Genomic DNA, 18,728 nt, shown 5'->3' with positions numbered 1-18,728 from the left:
GTCCTTGAGGGATCTTTGCATGACTGAGATGGGAAAGAGAGTACCCAGCATCTCGCCGTCTCTAGTGCCTCTGGGGTAGTTTGGATCCCTCCTCTGCTGACAGTTACATCATGTGCAGTCCCAGATAAGGCCAAAAAAGTGCATACATGTGTACAGAGAGGAGTCGAGAGCAATGAAACCCTTCTGACATCTGCCCTTGCCTGAAAACAGGCATGAATTACCTGGCCTTGGGCCTGGCCTTCTGCAGCACTTAGGAGCAGTGTCTAGCATGGTGGTCTCTGTGCTTCTTGCAGAGCTCAGGTAACTCATCAAGGCCCATAAGTGATGCTCAACTCATAAAACCCTCTGCTACTATGTGCAGTCCCTGTCAATGAAGTTACTAAAACCCCTGCCCTGTGCTTGGGGTGCTGCCTGAAGCATTAGGGTGGGGTGAACAGCACTGCATCCCTGACTGTCTGAGCTGCATCCCCACCCTACGGCTCATGGGGCCCTTGGGGGGCAAAAAGGGTGAGTGTAGAGTGCTGCAGGTCTCTGTATGGGGGCCAGCCCCTGCCTCATTCAGTACCAGCATGACAGGCTGGGGATCACCATCCTGCAGTGAGACAGGTGAATCCAGGCAGAGCTGGGCTGCCTGAGCTAGAGAGCTGCAGCCCACAGAGGTTTCCAGCTCCAGCACGGCTCCCACTCTGCCCAGCAAGGAGCTGGTGGGAGCCTCCAGAAAAGGCAGCAGGGAGAGGTTTGCAGGCAATGTCTCTGTGTGAGGTCTCTCCTTCTCAGAAGATTTTCTTAAGACTTTTCTGTAGAGGAGATAAGTAATGTCTCCCTGGCAGACTGAGACTATTCCCACCTCTTTCCTCTCCATCCCTCCCCTTCTCTGTTGTAGGGATTTCCTACCTGCTCTCCTCCCCTGGCACCCTGACCCCCACATGTTTCGTTCTGCCTGTCCATGCCCTAGGTTCTCTTGCCCACCTTCTGCCACAGCTCCTCTTCTTCACTCTATCCTTTTGCTCAGGCAAAAACTCCAAATCCTCTGGCAGGTCTTGTGCCAAATGGGGTCTAGTATTTTCAGTTTCCTTTTTCATTAGCACCCCAAAGATTCCCATCTGCTATCTGCCCCCAGGACTAGGGCTCTCACACGCACATCCATCCAGCAGGGTTCTTGCTCCTGCCTGATTTTCTGCCCTTGGCTCAGGGCATCAGCTCTTTTCTCTCATCCATTGCTCAGCTGGCTCATTTGTCCTCTCAAAGCCCTGTAGAGCTTCACACAGCTGCGTGGGGCAAGGGACTCTTGTTTCCATTGTCAGGTCTTTAAAATTTCAGATGAGCACCTTACTGTTTGCTCCCTGCGGTGTCTCAGATCTGGGCTGAGTTACAGAGAAACATGTTCCCTCTTCCAGAGCGGCACTGCATCTCTGACTGCCCAAGCTGCACCTCCACCTACAGTTCATGGGACTGTGGGGACAAAGAGGGTGAGTGCAGGGTGCTGCAGGTCTCTGCATGGGGCCAGCCCCTGCCTTATTCAGCACCAGCCCTGGCACCTGGGACAGGCCTGGGGGGCAGATCCCCCATGTGGATGGTAGGGACCTGGCACAGGCACCTGTGGCTGTGGGGGCTGTGGCAGGGTGAGGGGGCTTCCCTACAGCTGACTTCCCAAAAAGAGCCAAGTCCTTCCCCCTTGCCATCCCCAGGCAAGGCCTGTCCCTGAGGCAGGGGGAGTTGCTCTTCTAAGCAAACAGCTCTTAGGTGTTGCAGCACTTGCCCCTCTAGCTCTCAGTCCCTTCTCCACCATTGTCTCTCCCTCAGGCCTCTAACCAGGTCCCAGCCACTAACCTCTCCCTGGGAAGAGCCCAGCTAATCCAGGCAGTCACTTGTTGCTGCAATCCTGTCTCACTCTCCTTCCTCTCTGCTGGCTGGCCCCAGAGCCCTTCCCAGCAGTGGGACCTGTAGCTGCAGCAGGGTTATTTCTGCTGTGCTGCCTTGAAACAGCTGGGTCCTGTTAAAGCTTCAGCCCAGGCATATAAAAGAACATGAGCATCTCTCTGAGGCAGAAAGCATTAATGCAGTGGATGGGAGGGGAGAAGTGTGGCTCCAGCCCAGGCTCAGCTGGAAACCCAGCACCTTCCTAGCTCAGTGACATGACCTGAGCTCTGCCACCAGCAGGGAGCTGCAGCCCTGGGGTGGCCGAGGCAGAGGGCACTGGAGGGAGGGCACTGTGTCCCCCTTGTCCCGCTGTGACGCCGCCGTGGTGGGCCTTCTCCCCTCGGGATGCTACCGTCGGAGCCAGCGCAGGCGTGGGAGCTGCTGGGGAGTCGCCAGTGCCTGGGAACTGCAGACTGGGCTCAGCAGGGTAAGGCTGGACTTTGGCTTGCGTGGCATTTGCCATGCACACTTGCTAGTAGTGTTCCACTGATAGGTTATTTATTTGGCCTAATAATTGGGTGACAGGAGGTTAATTAACTGTCAGAGTGACCAGTGTGATGGTAGGCTATTTATAGGAGTGACCTTTTAATTACTTTTTAAAAAACACTTTCTCGCTGTCTTGCTTCTTGTCTGGTGATGCTGTGGATAAATGGCATGCGGCCTCTTACAACCTGCAAAGGGCACATTAGGGATACAGACAAGTGCTGGGGGCACAGGCTAGTACAGGCAAGTCTGGGCAGGGGGTGCAGCTCTGGCTGCTGTGGGATGCTGGTGAGCCTGCTGGGCTGGGCTCTACCTGCAGGAGCAGCTCAACAGCCCAGGCTCCACCGGTGAGCACTTCCCACAGCCAGGTGCAAGCCACCTTGGGTGCGGCGCCTCGGCTTCACTCTGACAGCCAGCATTAACCACATAGTTCCAGGCAGCAGCAAAGGCAGGGAGGCTCCTGGCTTGCTTGGGGGGGTGATGGGCTTACCCAACTGCAACACTCCCTTCTGGCCCTGGACACAGCAAATTTTACAAACCTGATGCGCAAACACATGTCAGGCACAGGGGGGTTCCCTGGCCCCCTTGTCTTCCCCTGAAAGCTGGCTGCTGCTGTGCCACTGAGCTTACTGCTTCTCCAGTGGCTCCAGGAAAACCTATCAGAGGTTCTTAACTTGCGGGATGGAGGAAATTGCTTTGCCTCACGAGGACCAGTTGAATAGCAGAGGCAGAAAGAAGAATAAATTATTCAATGGAAAAACCAAATGCCCAGAACCACCCCATATGTTACTGACAAAACAATTCCTATTCCACAATGGCTCAGATCTCCTCTGGAGCAGGATAAAGACTTCAGGGATTCATTGACCAGAGGGGTGAAAGCACAGCCACCAGCTGGAGCTTGGAGGGCAGGGGGAGCCCTGCCATTTTAACGCAACAGATCCTGCTGGCCCCTCATCTCCTTTCTGTTTTTCTGGTTGTTTATTGCCTTCATCATTCCAGTGCAGAGGCACGGAAGCAGACCAACACCAACCCTCCCCCTGCCAGACACGGGGCCTGCCCTCCGTCTTCTCTCGTATGTTGTATTTCTAAGGTGCCTGTTCCCAGTATCTAGGAATTCTGTTTTCACACTCTGAGGGGTGTGAATCTGTCAACCAGAACAACCCTTCACTAGTTGTAAAATGGTGCTATGATTCAGGAACTAATCAACAGCTATTAGATAACGCAATTAGCGCCACAAACTGCCACCCTACCCAAAGTATACCTTCCCTTTGTGAGCGTGAGCCATAAATGTCTAGTGTCTCCTTCTCTTTTTTTTCTCTCTCCTCTCCTCCTTGTGGTCGTGGCTGCACAAACTGCCCAGCCCCACATCACATCAGCAGTTTAACCTGACAGGATCAATCCCGTCAGGGATTTTACCCTCTCTGCACTTTTAGGAAGGCCAAGACAGTAGGGCTGGCCTGGCTCTTTCCAAATGGGACATCAAAGGTGATGTGCCCAGGCCCAGCCTTTGGCACCCAGGCAGAGCAGGAGGTGATGTGTGCCTTCTCCTGGAATGTGCTTGTGGTGGAGGGGGCCACCTTCCCTCCCTCCTGGAGACAGGCAGCACCCAGAGCCCCACAGGATCCATTCAGCCAGGAGGTGACAGCCACAGCCCCTCCACCCTGTCCCTGGGCTCAAGGTCACTTCCAGTTGTGCTGTTGCTCCAAACCCATGCACAGCTAAAGCCCATTTCCTCTGGGAGCAGCTCATGCTCATAGGTGTCTGCTAAAGCACAGCTTTCTCTGATTCCTCTTGTTCCCCTGTGAACATCTTCCTCCCTAGACTGGTATGTGAGTGTGGGGCTTGCTTTATGATGGGGTTCCCTGCAGAGCTGTGCTCGTTCCCAGAGGCAGAATGTCATTTCAACCGCATGTGGACCAGACATGGCTTTGCCCCCACTTGCACCTGCTCCCTGGGTATCCCCAGCCGTGAGGATGATGCTGGGATGGGGCAGTGTCAAAACAGGAAAGGAGATGGCTGGTGATGACATGTGGGACAGGGGCTGTGGAGCAGAAGGAGGCTGTGCAGTACAGAGAGAAGAGGAGAACATTGGGGCAGGAGGGCTGCTTGCTCCAGGAGCTCCTCCCGCAGCTTGAGGTGCCACCATCACACAGGTGTGTGTAAATGCCAACCTCTCCCATAGCCTTTGCTGTGCCGGTGCAGAGGGCGGCCAGCTCCTTCCACATAAGGAGCAGCAGGGGCGGGAGGGAGCTAAACCCTCCATGCCACGTGAGCTGAGTGCTCAGCAGGTGCTCAGTCACGAACTGCAGCCGATGGAACACCAGCCTCCAGCTATTGCAGATTCTTGGGTACAGGATGGTCACCAGCAGTCCATGACAGGGCTTTCTCCTCTCCTACCTGGCAAGAGGCTGCGAGGCAGTTTGTAGGAGCTGACAGGCTGGGAAGGCTTGCTGGTAAGGCACATGAGGTGCAGCAAGGAAATAGCAGGAGTTTTCTGCTGTGGTCTCGGGTGTCACCCTGTGACAGAGCTTTGCTCTTGCTCTGGAGTTGAATCCTCACACAAGAGTGGTCACACCCATGATTGCCGGCCGCAGTGGAGACCCTGCTGTGCCCACTGCCCGCAGTAGTTGGACCCCACCCAAATCACAATTTTCTCTGTTTGGATCTGTGGCTGTGTGGGAAGGGAAAGGTATTTCCCTTGATGACACGATTGGTGGCCACTGCAGCAGCCGCAGAAACACTTGGATTGGAGGATGCTATCAGTAAAGAGTTGGAGTCTCCCAATAACTTCGATGGAGAGGACAAAACCAGCTGTAAATCACTGCCAGAAGTCTGAGGGAATTTGCTGTATCTGGTGGGTGCAAGCAGGTGTGGGAGAGCACCCACTGAGAAAGAATGGTTGTGTGCAGGCTGAAAAGCCAATTGGTGTCACAGGTAAGGGTATCAGCCCTAGGAGCCCTTCTAAAGTGTTCTCTCAGCTTTGTCAAGGCTATGTCTCCTCCATGTCTGTGGTGTCATCATGAAAGTAGGGTGCAAAAGGGAATGGAGACAGAGAGTGTGATGTAGGATGGGGGCTGTGAGGGGAGAGAGAGAAGAAATGCACTCCTGCAGGTGCAGGGAGCAAGCACTGGGCACTGGAGTACATAGGGAAGGCATTTAGTGGAGAGACACCAAGTCCTGGAGAGGTCCCTTGGTGTCTGGTGTCTTGGTGTCACAGCATTGTGGCTGGCATGAGGGTGGAGATGGTGTCACACTGCTGAGTTTGGTGCAGCTCCACAGCTCTCCTGTGCACTCTCTCCATCTTTGGACACATGATGAGGATGCAGACAGAGGTTTGTGACTGCCTCACCCAGGCCCTTCCCACACAGCCTGGATGTTCTCCATCTCAAAGGCGGAGATCTATCCCTAGTGCCCATTCAGTTATGATGCATGGCTTGGTCAGCTACACAGACCTACCAAATTTGTAGTGTCCTTGGCCTTCTCCCAGCTTCAGACTGAGTTGCTTCCTCTGCTCAGGAAGGCAAGGGCAGTGCTGAGCAGTCCCAGTGAGCTCAGACAGGGTGTCAGGGGCAGAAGAGAGAGACAGGGGAATGGAGAGTAGAAGATGGGGAAAGAAGGGATGCCTGGTGGGCTGGGGTGTGGCAGAGAATAGCCAGGGGATCTGAGGCAAGGGTGAGCAGTGTACACAGCTGCCAGCTCACACGTGTTGCTCTGTCTTGCTCTGTCTTGTCTGTGTTGTATGTTATCTTCACATCTTTAAGCATTTTCAGTCCTCCTCCTTCCCTCAAACAGGGGATTGCTTTATTTTTTGCTATTAGATGAAGGCTTATTTTCACAGTGTTTAAGTCCTGTACCCTGAGACAGCAGTTGCCTCTGCCTCCTGACACCAGTTTGCAGCATGACCTCTGGGTGGCATCCAAAGGCTTGCGTGTGGGGCTGCCGCAGCCTTTTCTCCCGGTCTTGGGACACGTACAGAACAGTTTGGGGTTGAGATGGACTTTTCTTACTTTGGGTAACTAAGAACACAAGCCTCTGTCAAGGCTGATAATTAATTAGACACGCCTAGAAGAGGATGCCAGTTCATGAACAAAAGTGAGAAAACTGAAACCCACATTTTAGCAGAGGCGACGGAAAGGTTTCTTTTCAAGACTTTCAAATTCTTCTTGGAAGAGCTGGGGTAGTTGTCTGCATGATTGCTAGCTTGTCTGATCAGTTTGATTAGCTGTTACAAGAATGACAGTTAAATCTTCCCATATCACCAAAGTGAAGAAATTAAAACTCATTTCAATTGTACTGAAACCAACCCCCAAACTGCCATGATTATATATTTCTAAGCCATTTAATACACTTATCACCTCTTCTCACATCCCTGGCTGGGTGCCCAGGAAGGATGGCAGCAGAAACCTTTTTCCCTCTCCCTTGATGCATCCCTTGTGCTTGGAGATGGGTGCAAAGCTCCAAGCCTGGGCAATGCTACCAGACTTTCTCACCCCATCCGTATCTGGCATGTAGCATCTACCAAAGGGCACTGCTTTCTTTTAAAAGCCTTTTGTTTTCACAGACATGGTTAAAGGATAATGATAGAGAGTTATTTCTTTGTCCCTCACCCACTTTTCCTTGCACCTATAAGAGGAGCTCCACCACTATCACTATCCTTGCCAGTGCAGAAGCTGCCTAAATGGCTACATCAGACCCTGGCTTTAGCATCTCAGCAGCCACATTTCCATTTAAATTACACCTGTATCTCTTTAGAAAATGCTTATATTAAAAACTTGGCTATTTGCTGATGGCAGACATCTCCTACCCTCACCACAAATGAAAGACAAGGGCATTTCTTTTCAGACACTTAAAATAGACAAACTGATCTCAAAGCCTGCCAGACCTTCCTCGGAAGAGGTGCCTGTTAATGGCACATTTATACATGCAGCAAAATCAGCTTTGGGAGTCCCAGGCATTTGGAGCCATCACCCAAGCCAGAGACACACTGTGCTGAGCGCTCCTGCTGTGGGGACACTTGCTGGCTACTGCTGGTTTCCTGGCAGCAGCTCCCTTGGGGCTGAACCCCTGCCCTGGGCACCAGGAAGAGCTGATGGAGGGGCTGCCCTTGATGGTCTGGAAGGGTTGGGATGCCCCCAGAGGCCAGGGTGAGGCTGGTGAAGGCCCAGCATGTTTTGGAGGTCTGGATGGTGTGGGAGAGGCAGGTTCAATGGGAAGCTCTTCTGTCCAATCCAACTCCCTCAGTGCCTTTGCTTTTCCTTTGCTTTCCAGGAAATTCCCTTTCATCTTAGTGCAGCACTTCTCATCTATTGATTTTTTTTTAAGGTCCATTCTACTCTTACCTTGGGTGATTAACCACAGGCATCTTGGTTTGGATGAAGGCAGTAATTGTCTCCATAATTCTCATCACTTTTCATAAATAATTCTATGTATCATGCTGAGGTGTCTGACACCACAGTGTACATCTCCTGGCCCGGGTGGCTGCAGCTGCACTGTGATGTGGGACTGGGGGAAGGAGTCATCAGTTCCCAGCATCACTGACTGATGGCACTTGTGCAGCTCCCTCCCTTTCCTGAGCCTGCTGCGCTGTGCACTGCGCCATGCCAAACTACCCCTCTTCAGTCTTTCTTGGCTTTTCAGCATCTGTATCTCAGCAGTGTCACCCTTTGGTCAGGGCCACCTCTGCTGGACAGGCTGGTACCCTCAGTAAGATGTTGTGGGATGCACGCAAGTTGTGGTGTAACTTGCTGCTTTCCTTCTCCCAGATTTCATCTTCCAGAAGGAGCTATTTGCTGTGAGAGACACAGGTGAGCTGAACGGACCACAGCACGGGTTTTGTGGGTTAGGCCCCTCTTGGGGAGTGCTTTGGGGAGGTCAGCAGGACGTGCCTGAGGCATACCATAAACCGGCTCTTGTCCTGGGCCAGAGCACTGGTTTCATGCTGTGCTGTTCTGGCAGTGAGTGCTGTATGTGCATCCCCCCTGGGCTTTGCAGTCCTCTTTCCCCCAGCGTTTTGACCTCCCTGTGTGCCTCTCTGGGCCACACGAGGTTGTGCTCCCACTGGGATATGCAAAGAAGGGACCATTACACCCTGGACATGGGACTGTCCTAGCCCCATTCCTGTTTCTCTCCTTGCAACTCGTTTGTCTCCTCTACTGCTAAATAGGGACGCAAAAAATGCCTCCAACAGACTCCTGGAGTGGGAGAGAGAAGTCCAGGAATGCCGGGAGATTTTTGAGCACTAGCCAACAGCAGTGATGGCCTGGGAAACTGAGGAAATGCTGCCAGGACAGGCTGGCAGGTCTGATATTCTCCCTTTCTGTCCTTGCTCTACTTGCAGATCCCATGCACAACCTCTCTGCTCAGCCCTGGCAGGCAAAGATGGCCAACCTGACCTATGACAACTTCACCCTGGGCAACCACTCTGAGGTGGCCGTGCAGCCTCCCACCAACTACAAGACAGTGGAGCTGGTTTTCATTGCTACTGTCACCGGCTCACTCAGTCTTGTCACCGTGGTGGGGAACATCCTGGTGATGCTCTCCATCAAAGTGAACCGCCAGCTCCAGACTGTCAACAACTATTTCCTCTTCAGCCTGGCCTGTGCAGACCTCATCATCGGGGTCTTCTCCATGAACCTCTACACGGTCTACATCATCAAAGGCTACTGGCCACTGGGGGCCGTGGTGTGTGACCTGTGGCTGGCTCTGGACTATGTGGTGAGCAATGCCTCTGTCATGAACCTGCTCATCATCAGCTTTGACCGATACTTCTGTGTCACCAAGCCCCTGACGTACCCAGCCAGGAGGACCACCAAGATGGCAGGGCTAATGATCGCGGCCGCATGGATATTGTCCTTCATTCTCTGGGCCCCTGCCATCTTGTTCTGGCAGTTCATTGTGGGCAAGAGGACAGTCCCCGAGAGGGAATGCTACATCCAGTTCCTCTCCAACCCCGCGGTGACATTTGGCACAGCCATTGCTGCTTTTTACCTGCCCGTGGTCATCATGACAGTGCTGTACATCCACATCTCCCTGGCCAGCAGAAGCAGGGTAAGGAGGCACAAGCCTGAGAGCAGGAAAGAGAGGAAAGCCAAGTCCCTCAGATTCCTCAAGGGCCCCATGGTCAAACAGAACAACAATAATTCTCCCAAGAGGGCCGTGGAGGTGAAGGAGGAGGTGAGGAATGGGAAAGTGGATGACCAGCCATCTGCACAGACAGAGGCCACTGGCCATCAGGAGGAGAAGGAGACATCCAATGAGTCCAGCACCGTCAGCATGACCCAGACCACAAAAGACAAGCCCACAGCAGAAGTCTTGCCAGCAGGGCAAGGACAGAGTCCAGCCAACCCCCGGGTGAACCCAACTTCCAAGTGGTCCAAGATTAAGATTGTCACCAAGCAGACTGGGACCGAATGTGTCACTGCCATTGAGATTGTCCCAGCTAAGTCAGGTGCCTCTAACCACAACTCCCTGGCCAACAGCCGCCCAGTCAATGTTGCCAGGAAGTTTGCCAGCATCGCCAGGAGCCAAGTACGGAAGAAGCGCCAGATGGCTGCCCGAGAGAAGAAAGTCACCCGAACCATATTTGCCATCTTGCTGGCCTTCATACTCACATGGACACCCTACAACGTGATGGTCCTCATTAACACCTTCTGTGAGACCTGTGTGCCCGAAACAGTGTGGTCCATCGGCTACTGGCTCTGCTATGTCAACAGCACCATCAACCCAGCCTGCTATGCCCTCTGCAATGCCACTTTCAAGAAAACCTTCAAGCACCTTCTCATGTGCCAGTACAGGAACATTGGCACAGCCAGATAAACTCAGGGACCACTTCAGTAACCTTATGGAAACCCTTCCTTTTGCCTCCTTTGCCAGCGGGGGTTCTTCTGCTCCCCACTCACAACAGTGCAGACTGTGCAGTGATTGCAGAGGATGCCCTTCATCCAACGCTGACAAAAATCCAAGGCATTTCTGAGCTGCAGGTCCTTCCAGTCACCTTGGGCCTGGGGACTAGCTCAGGGAGCCACTGGGAAAGCCAGAGGCAAGAGGAGATATGGTCACCAGGAGCCCTTCCCAGCTCCATGCTCTTGAGATTGGCCAAATGGCATCAGTGTTTCTCCTAAGACTGGATGTACCTTTTTCCCCAGCTGACCATCTCCAAGGCATCAGAGCTTGTCTGCATGCAGATGGGCAAATGCTGGATGCTTTCCATTGGCTATAAAGCGTTTATTACCCAAGAAATGAAAAGAAACCAGGGTCAAACATTTGCTAGACATCTTGGACCAGGCTGGCTCAGGCAGGCTAATGGGGAGTCCTGCTGGCCCAGCCAGGTCCCCTGTGAAGGCAATCAAGATTGGACCCTAACAGATGTGGCAAGATGCTTCCTTTCCCTTGAGAGTGCCCTCGGACATCTTCACCCAGGGTCCTGGGGCAGAATTTTTCCCTGTGCTCTGGCTCTGCTCTCCCCTTCATGTCCTTTCTGCCCTCAGACAGCAATTTACTGGAAAGACAGACAGATAAACCAAGCATTTCACTCCTGGGTGAGGAGTGTGAAATCCAGTTGCCTCTGACAACGATGGAAACTAAAACTGCAAAGAAAAGCCCTGGTGTGGTGCAGGACTTCGCTCCACAGCCCTGGGGGAATGGGGCACCTGAGTAGTAGGCAGCAGTGACTGTGAAAATAACTGTCCTTGGGAGGCACAGGGGGGACCTGGGGGTCTCAGAAGAGGATGGGAAGAGGGTCTGCAATGTAGCCAAGGTGCCCCATGTCTCATCTGGGCCACAAGCAGGTTCCCACTCTCCCCACAGTGGGTGTGGGAGGCCTGATGCATGGCTCTGGAGGCAGGAGAGGATGACGTTGGCCTCCATCCCTGCTCCTGTCCTGCGTGCAGGGGGCTCCTCCAGGGAGGCCGAAGGAGCCGGTTGCTGAGCTTTGTAAATGGATGTAATGCTGCCATGGGTGTTGCAGCAGAGCCCTCAGCATGCGGGCTTCAGCCTCCTCCCAGCCCAGCCGTGTGTGCAGCCCAGAGCACCCTGGGGCTGCTCCCCACCTCCTCCAAAGCCAGGTGCGAGCCTTGGTGGATGCAGCCAGGTGCAGGCAAGGGATGGGATGGAGCCACTCTAGCACTGGCAAGCTCTGTGTCCATATGTCCTTCCTGTCCTCATGCCAGGGTGCAACCTGCAGAAAGACTGCCCCAATGCAGATGGGAACCCCTCCATTACTGCCTTTAGGGGTACCCAAAATGCCTGGTGGGTTTCTGGGTATTTTTAAATGGTTACAATTGCAGCCCAACACACCCCAAGACAAATAAAGACCTTGGACCAGGAAACTAATGTCCATGGTGTGAAGAATGAATGAGTCATCACCTGGGTGGCTCTTTCCCTGCTTTCCAGTGTCACCCACTGGTGACATTTCCTGCAGCCCATCCCTTCTGCCAAGAGTAAGGGAGGGGCAACCTGAAGCATTCTTGCAAAGAGGCTGTAAGATCTGGTGCTTTGTCCAGGACCATGTGCATGTGGCATCCAGGTCACCACTGCCAGCTGCAAGGTAACTTCACTGCTGGTGCCAGTGGGGTCAGCAAAACTGGGGTTTGCTGGGGTTTCCAGCACAGCAGCACCTTGTAGGGACAACAGGGGAGTTCTGATACTTTTTTAAAAAAGATTTTTATTGGAAAAGAAAAAGAAAAATTCCAAAAGGAGAGCTCCCACCCAGCACTGGTGTTGACATGGCAAAAGCAGAGGGGCTGCAGCCCCAGCATGGACACACATGGTTGGAAGTGACAGAGAGGAGACACAGCTGCTTCTCAGGGTGATCGCTGTGTTTTCCTCAACTGCTGCAGGTAAGTCATGCCCCAGCCAAAGGGATGCTGAAATAAATCCCCTGAGGTGAGAGCAGTCCTTGAGTGAGAAGCTTCAGTGATGGGGTTACTCAGGCATTCAACACCCAGCCCTTCCCTCTGGCACTAGTACCTGGTGGAGGAGCAAGGAGGCTCCTGGGCTTGCAAAAGGATGTGCTAAAGGCAACTCATTTGTGCTGGAGGTTGGAAAAATGTGTACTCCATCCCAGCTCTCTGAGCATATCCCAGTGAACCCCAATACCAGCCCAGAGGAGATGAGCAGGATGCACTGGTAGTGCCCATGGGGCAGCAAGGAAGGAGGCAGCCTATCCTGCAGGACAGGTGGGTTTGCTCTCTACAACGCTAATGATTAAAATAAGGCATCTCAGTGAAAAAGGAGGTCATGGAAAGTAGTAAGGAGAGGAGGAGGAAAACTGTCGTGTGGGCCAGCTGCAGCTGGACATCCAGTCCTGTAGGCACCATGTTGAGGGCATGATGAGGATGCTGGTTTCCTGCTCTAGTCCTTCCCCTTGCCCTTCTTTGCTGCATTCAAGAAGCACAGGAGACAAGAGTTAGTGCATCTGCTGGCAGCTCACAGTCCCCCAGACACTGCTGTGGTAGAAAAGTAGCCAGCATGGCTGGCTGAGCATGGTGCAGTGGCTGCATCACTGCAGGCAGCCTCCCGCCATGCCAAACCACCTTTTGCACCAGTCCTAGTGAGGAGAGCAGGGAATCCCCATCCCACCAAAGATGGCAATGGTTTGTAGGGGGACCAGGATTTTTCCTAGTAGCACCTGCATCCCACCTAGCCAGCAGCTGGACTTCTCAGTGCAAAGGAAAGAGCATCCTATGAAATCCCCTACACTATCAGCAAAGCCAACCCCAACAGGCCAAGGTACCTCTGAAAAACCCCTGGCCAGGGTTGCAACAGGACCCTTCTGGGGACACGAGTGGTGGGAACTGACCTTTGGACTTTGACTTGATCTTGGAGGAGCAGGGCTTGGTCACATGGACAGTCTCCTCACATTGGGCATTGTACAGGGCTTTCTTCAGGATGCCAGAGCGAGTCTTCAGGCCTGTCTGAGCACTACAGCCTCCCCAGCTCTCAAACTTGTACTTGCAGTCGGCTGGATGAGAGGGGAGAGGCATCAGAACTAGCCAGGACCTGGCGGGACATTAGCCCCGGTCACCCAGCACACAGTGGTCCCTAACCACCCCACCTCCATGTACCCACCTCCAAATTGCTTTTTCCAGTTGCAAGGGATCTTACACTTGAGCTTCTTACTCTCATCTTTGCAAGTTCCCTCGCGGTAGCCTAGGCCACAGTCCTTACTGTTGGGAACACAGGGTCCCCAGCGCCAGTCCTCGCACTTGGAGCCATCCTTCTTTGCCTTTTCTGTGCAGAAAAGTGGAGTGGGTGCTCTCTGCAGGGACAGGGGAGCGTGCCCCACTCTGCCCCCTGCCCCAGGCTGCCCCTCACCTTTCTTGTTCTTGCCAGCCTCGGTGGTGGCAGCCACCAGGATCAGTGCCAGGAGGAGGAAGAGACTCCGAACCTGCATCCTGACTTGTGGAGGAAGGAGAGAGTTAGGTGGGTTGGAGGTTGGGGTGCAATGTGGTTTTGAGGAGGGGCATGGTGGGCTGTGGGCAGCCTGTGTGGGAATAAGACAGCAGCTGCCTCCATTGCATACACCCACCTACATGTGTGTGTACAGCCCTGTGCCCTGCTTGTTGCCACCCAGGAGAATATGTTCACTAATTGCAACAGGAAGTTTAATTGTGTACCTCAACAACTGCCTCCTACCAGGGAGCTGCAGGGCTGACAGATAATTCCCACCCCTGCAGCCCCCCCATTACCCTGTATATGGTCAAAATCCTCTCCATGGGGAACCCCACAGCCCACACTGCATCTGGGGAAGGTCCTACAGTTGCCAGCCCTTACCCCCATATTTCTCTTGGATCCTTTATCCATGACTCAGCAGGCTGCTGCCCCATACCAAAGAGCCTTGGGGCCAGGGAACACAGCTCACATACTACCTTACTCCAGTTCAGAGGATGCCAGGGAAAAGGAAAAAAGACCAGGAAAAGAAACCTGCTTCCATGAGAGGTCTGAAAGTTATATCAGCGGATTAAACACCAAAAAAAGCATCCACAATGTGGGAGCTCATTGGAGGGATGGAGCCTGCTGCCCCCGCCACCCATGCATGCAGGGGGTGTGCAGGTGTGCACCTGGGAGCAGGTTTGTGACAAGGGTGCACACATGTAAAGGTTCAGCTCTGGAGATTGTGCCCTGTCCCCCTGCCCCGATGGCCTTGAACCATGGCTCCTCTCTGGCTGCCACCACGAGACTCTGGGATGTTGCTGCCAACACTGGGGTCCAGATCCTGCTCTCAGTGGGAACAGGAGTACAGGCATGCAGAGCCAGCGTTTCAAATGTGGAGACCCCGTCCATTTTCTCCAAAGCCTTTTAAGATGCCACCCATATCTGTGTGGCAGCAGCCATCCAGAAAATACATGGCACCTGCCTTGACTCTGTGATGGGCTTCACAGAATTGGGCTGTAGAGGACAGGATGAACCACAGGCCCCAGGGGACATCAACGAAGGGAAGAGCCCGGGGTCAGCGTTTGTTCCCTCCCCTGGGCTCCCCAGGCAGCATGCCAGAGAGAGCAGCATCCCACATTATTCAGGCTCCAGTGCACTCACCTTTCATGCATCTGCCACCAAGCTGCCAGCTTCACTCTGCATTGAACTGTCACAGGGAATTACACAGACCGGCTGGCTAAGGGCACAGTCGTGGGGGTGAGATCTGCCTTCCCCCTCACCTAGCCTGGCTGGGAGCCATCCTGCCAAGCACAGTATGGCTCAGCTCTGCTCCCACCCATCTGCCTTCAAAGGGGACAAGGGCTCAGCCAAGATGGGCTGGTTACAGATGACAAGACTGGAGCTGAGCTGACTTACAGACATGGCTGTCCCACTTTCTGCAGCGGCTCTTATGGGGTAGCACCTCTGACATCCACATTATTCACACCATCCCCCTGGTATCAGGTCTTCTGCTAAATTCTCCCATCCTTTGCTGCAGAGCATTTCCCTGTGCTCTTTGCACCTACCTCCCAGCCCAGCACCTTCTGCTCAGGCCCTTCTGACATGGTCTTCAAGCCCCCAGGGCAGACAGCCCTAGCTCTCTGTGCTCACCCCTGCCTCACCTCCAGGTACAGACTCCCTCTGTTTGCCATGGGTGCAAGTGGGGCCCTGTCCATGTATACACAGGGTTGCTAGAAGGATACCCTCTGAGGGGATGACCAGCTACAGCCCCAGGGACCCCTGAATTTGCTCCCAGGCTCAGCCCAGCATATCACATTCCCCAGGCAAAGGTTTGCAGGGACCTTTCAGTCATGGCTCATCCTAAAGCATTCATAAGGAAAAGGGAGTGCAGTTTCCCAACTGGTTTTCCAAACAGCCAGGCAAACAAGAGTTCTTCCTGACTGGGCTGACTCTTCAGGCATGCCTGCACAGCCCTACTCCTCCTGCATCCCTGCAGGATCCTAGCTTCTCTGCTCCTCATGTGCTGCCTGGCTCTCACGTAACATCAGTCCCTGTTCTCTCTTCCCCCTCCTCTAGCTGCTCTGGGTTTTTATGATCTAGGATTAGCTCTAAAAAGAAAAATAAAATCACCTGGTGAAGCTGAAGCTCTAAAAAGAAAAATCACCTGGTGAAGCTGAAGCAGAGCTCTAATACCCACTATTGCAATGGGAAAGCTTGGACATCTCTCTGTACACCATTCTGGGGCAGGTAGTGCCACCGACTTCTCCTAATGTGGCTCACTCATCTTCCGCAGCTCCTGATCCCTCAATGCTGTCCCCATGCGCTCCCGGGAACGGAGCAGCGGCTGGGCTGGCATCCCCCTCACAGCCCCTTTTCCAGTAGTGGGACCTCTCGGCTCGGCTTTGCTCGGCTCAAATTGCAGCTGGCTCTGGCAGTGGTGGGCGCAGGACTGCTGTCCTCCTTCTGCGGGCTGAGCTGCTTCCCAGCCTCTGGGCAGGCAGCCCGGCACTCGAGGAGCCAGCCCAGTGCTCGGCAAGCCCGTGGCCTGGAGGACAAGCACCGCGACAGCAGGAGTTCCCTGCTGCCGGGAAAGGGGACGCCGAGCATGTGCCCGTGAGCCAAGGCGTTGGCACAGCCAGGAGGCTTTCCTAGAGGTGCTGAGGGAAGCCGGGGGTCTGTGGGGCTTTCCAGCAGGCGGCCTCACCTTCCCCTCGCATGGACGAGAAGGTGCTCCAAGGGAAAAGGGTTCTGCCCCTGCCCTGAGGGCAGAGAGGGGAGCACGCAGCGCCCTTCCACACCTCTGTCCTCTGCTCCCTCCTCAGGGTAGATGCTGCGCCGTGAGCCCCGTAAAGCCTTTCCCTCGCCCTCCGGAGAGGCGGGCGGTGGTCGAGCCCCACTCCGGGGCAGCTTCCCGGGCTCCGATCGGAAGATCTCCACCAGCTGAATTCTCCCCGAACCAGTGTGGGGTGCTTCCCCAGAGGAATGGGGGGTAGGACACCGGGTCACTGCCTCAACCCATCTGCTCTCCAGCAGCCCTGACTCCCTACCAAACTCCATCCTTCTGCATCTCCAGGCTCTTCCCTGGCTCGTCTCAGGCGATCCTGCACCGGGGGGAGGGGGCACCGCCCCCGGTCCTCCGGCTCCAATCGCCCTTTTCTTCACGTCCTCCCCAGGCAGAGCCTATCCCCCATCCCGGCAAAGCCCCATCCCGCTCTGGAGAGCCCTCAGCCTGGATAATGCAGCCTCCTCGGGGAGATGATGGGCGGTCGCCGCTCGCCTCACCTGGGGCACCCATGTCGGTGGGGGCCCGACCCCGAGAACTGTGGGCGGGGGGCCGCACTCACCTGCGGAGCGGAGCGGAGCTGCTGCCTTTGTGTGCCGGCCGCGTGCGGAGCCCCGCGCAGCGCACAGCGGCCCCTGACGTCGGGCTCGGCTGGCAGCAAAAAGGTGGGTTTTTAGCCCAAAACTTTTCGCAAGCTCCTCCTCTGACCCCCGGCAGGCACAAAGGCAGGGCGGCGGAGGGGCGGCCCGGGGGCAGGCTGGCCCCTCGGCCGGTGGGGCGGGAGCAGCGCGGGCCGGCGGCGTCGTCCTCGGCCGGGGGTGAGCTGGGCCCGGGCACGGCCCCTGTCCCTTGTCCTCTCTCATCTTCCTGCTGTGCTCTCCAACCAATACCCGCGGTGCGGTACCAGGGAAGCTGTGCGGGTTCAGCTGACCATGCACCCCAACATCAACGAGTGGCAAAAGGGTGCACAGCCGAAAAGCGAGGCAGCGTCTCCCCTGAGGGCTGCTGCTCTGAGTTCCGATGGAAGCTGGCCGCGGGGGCACCCCCGGGCCTCGGTGAAGTAGAGGGAACCATCCTGTGTCTCCACCAGCTCCGTGGATGCCTCCTTCATCAAGGCCACTGGCATCAATGGACCAACCTTTCTCATGATCTCTCGCCTTTTCACCCTTCTTTGCTTGCTCTGCCCCTCGTGCGAAGTTGCCAGGAAAGGGGTACTTGCTCAGCACCCAGAGCAGCACATCACTTACATGCTGTCCCAAGCATCTCCCCAGTTCCATCCCTGTGACACGCCTGCCTGCCCCCAGCTCAGCCATGCTGCAGCCCTTCTCCTTGGGCCAAGCAGTGGTATCCGACTGCTGGTGGGGGATGAAAAGGACCTTGCAGATGTGACTGCTCCTTTCCCCCATCCACCACCTTTTCTTGGGAGGTGAGAAAGGCAGCAGCAAAGCCAATTCCCTTTTGGAGTTAGCAGCCAGAAAGGAGAGTGTCATGTAAGAAAAATGGGGCTCTGGTAGGGAGTGGAGCCATTTCTCCACCTCTTATCCTGGAAGAAGTCTGCTGAGAGCAGGGCTGCCACAGGTGGGGTTGCAGGGTGGGGCTGTTTTTTATGAGCTGCTTTGAAACCAGGAATCACTTTCCAAGAGATTGCCACATTTAACTGCCAGTCTGCCAGCAGTTTCCTAAATATCTGCAGAGGTTTTGAGGAGAGCTGGTAAATGTAGGAGCATGTCATCTCCCCTTCCTGCTGAACACACAGCAACAGGTACTGCTCTGTGTGGTGAGGGATCTGGAGATGCCAGGCTGTATGTTTGAGCACAGGATGCAGAAATGGATCCTGAAAGCTGGGCAGGTAGCAAAGCCAGTAACCTCCCTCCATTGTTTGGCCTTTAAACTCAAGCTGAAGAAAGCTGCTGAAACAAACTTCAATGTAAAAAAGGAGAAGGACCTAGGTGTACATCAGGTTTGCACATCTGAATCACAAGACTGTGATGAGCAAACCAGGGCCTATAGAACTGTTCAAGAACTAGGTGTGGAGCAAGCACTGCTGCTTCTCTTCAGCGTTGGTGCACATCACTCTCAGCAGTGGCTGTGCTTGGTCCCTTTGGGCTCTTTCTGAGGGACATGGGGGAAATGGCTCCTTCCCCAGCTCAAATAAGCAGCAAAAGGCCGT

At 54.6% G+C, this 18,728-nt stretch overlaps 2 protein-coding genes across 5 annotated transcripts in view; one reads left to right on the top strand and one right to left on the bottom strand.

Moving 5' to 3' along the window:
• The window catches only part of CHRM4 (cholinergic receptor muscarinic 4), a 30,117-nt gene extending 18,384 nt beyond the window's left edge, over positions 1 to 11,733 (top strand). For 2 of the 3 annotated variants that reach the window (XM_053980292.1, XM_053980291.1), the window contains exon 2: positions 8,741 to 11,733. In XM_053980292.1, coding sequence (XP_053836267.1) covers positions 8,746 to 10,218 — 1,473 coding nt within the window. In that variant the 5' untranslated portion in view covers positions 8,741 to 8,745 and the 3' untranslated portion in view covers positions 10,219 to 11,733. Of the gene's footprint in view, positions 1 to 8,165; positions 8,208 to 8,740 lie in introns of all 3 variants that reach the window. The other variant, XM_053980290.1, reaches the window with a different exon arrangement.
• A 313-nt stretch (positions 11,734 to 12,046) lies between these two features.
• On the bottom strand, positions 12,047 to 17,715 carry MDK (midkine). 2 transcript variants are annotated; one of them, XM_053980535.1, is made up of 5 exons: positions 17,121 to 17,715; positions 13,717 to 13,800; positions 13,471 to 13,632; positions 13,202 to 13,363; positions 12,047 to 12,779 (listed from the first exon to the last, which is right to left on the bottom strand). In XM_053980535.1, exons 1-5 carry the CDS (start codon positions 17,419 to 17,421, stop codon positions 12,754 to 12,756), a joined length of 735 nt encoding a protein of 244 aa, XP_053836510.1. In that variant the 5' UTR covers positions 17,422 to 17,715; the 3' UTR covers positions 12,047 to 12,753. The 2 variants fall into 2 exon arrangements, with proteins under 2 accessions (XP_053836510.1, XP_053836511.1); XM_053980536.1 differs by having other exon boundaries at positions 13,717 to 13,796; positions 17,121 to 17,171.
• Positions 17,716 to 18,728: the final 1,013 nt, after the last annotated feature.

The sequence above is a fragment of the Vidua macroura genome, chromosome 6 (assembly GCF_024509145.1).
Source record: "Vidua macroura isolate BioBank_ID:100142 chromosome 6, ASM2450914v1, whole genome shotgun sequence".
Taxonomy (NCBI): Eukaryota; Metazoa; Chordata; class Aves; order Passeriformes; family Viduidae; genus Vidua; species Vidua macroura.
The sequence above is the reverse complement of the archived record's forward strand: the minus strand, read 5'-3'. Positions and strand labels throughout refer to the sequence as shown.

What these genes read in the sequence shown, in the direction of transcription:
- MDK (XM_053980535.1), bottom strand. Translation starts at nt 17,421, where the DNA reads ATGAGAGAGGACAAGGGACAGGGGCCGTGCCCGGGCCCAGCTCACCCC. An exon ending in CTGGAAAAAGCAATTTGGAG is followed by an intron (nt 13,364 to 13,470) that starts GTGGGTACATGG and finishes CCTCTCATCCAG; the next exon opens with CCGACTGCAAGTACAAGTTT. An exon ending in GATCAAGTCAAAGTCCAAAG is followed by an intron (nt 12,780 to 13,201) that starts GTCAGTTCCCAC and finishes TCTTGAATGCAG; the next exon opens with CAAAGAAGGGCAAGGGGAAG.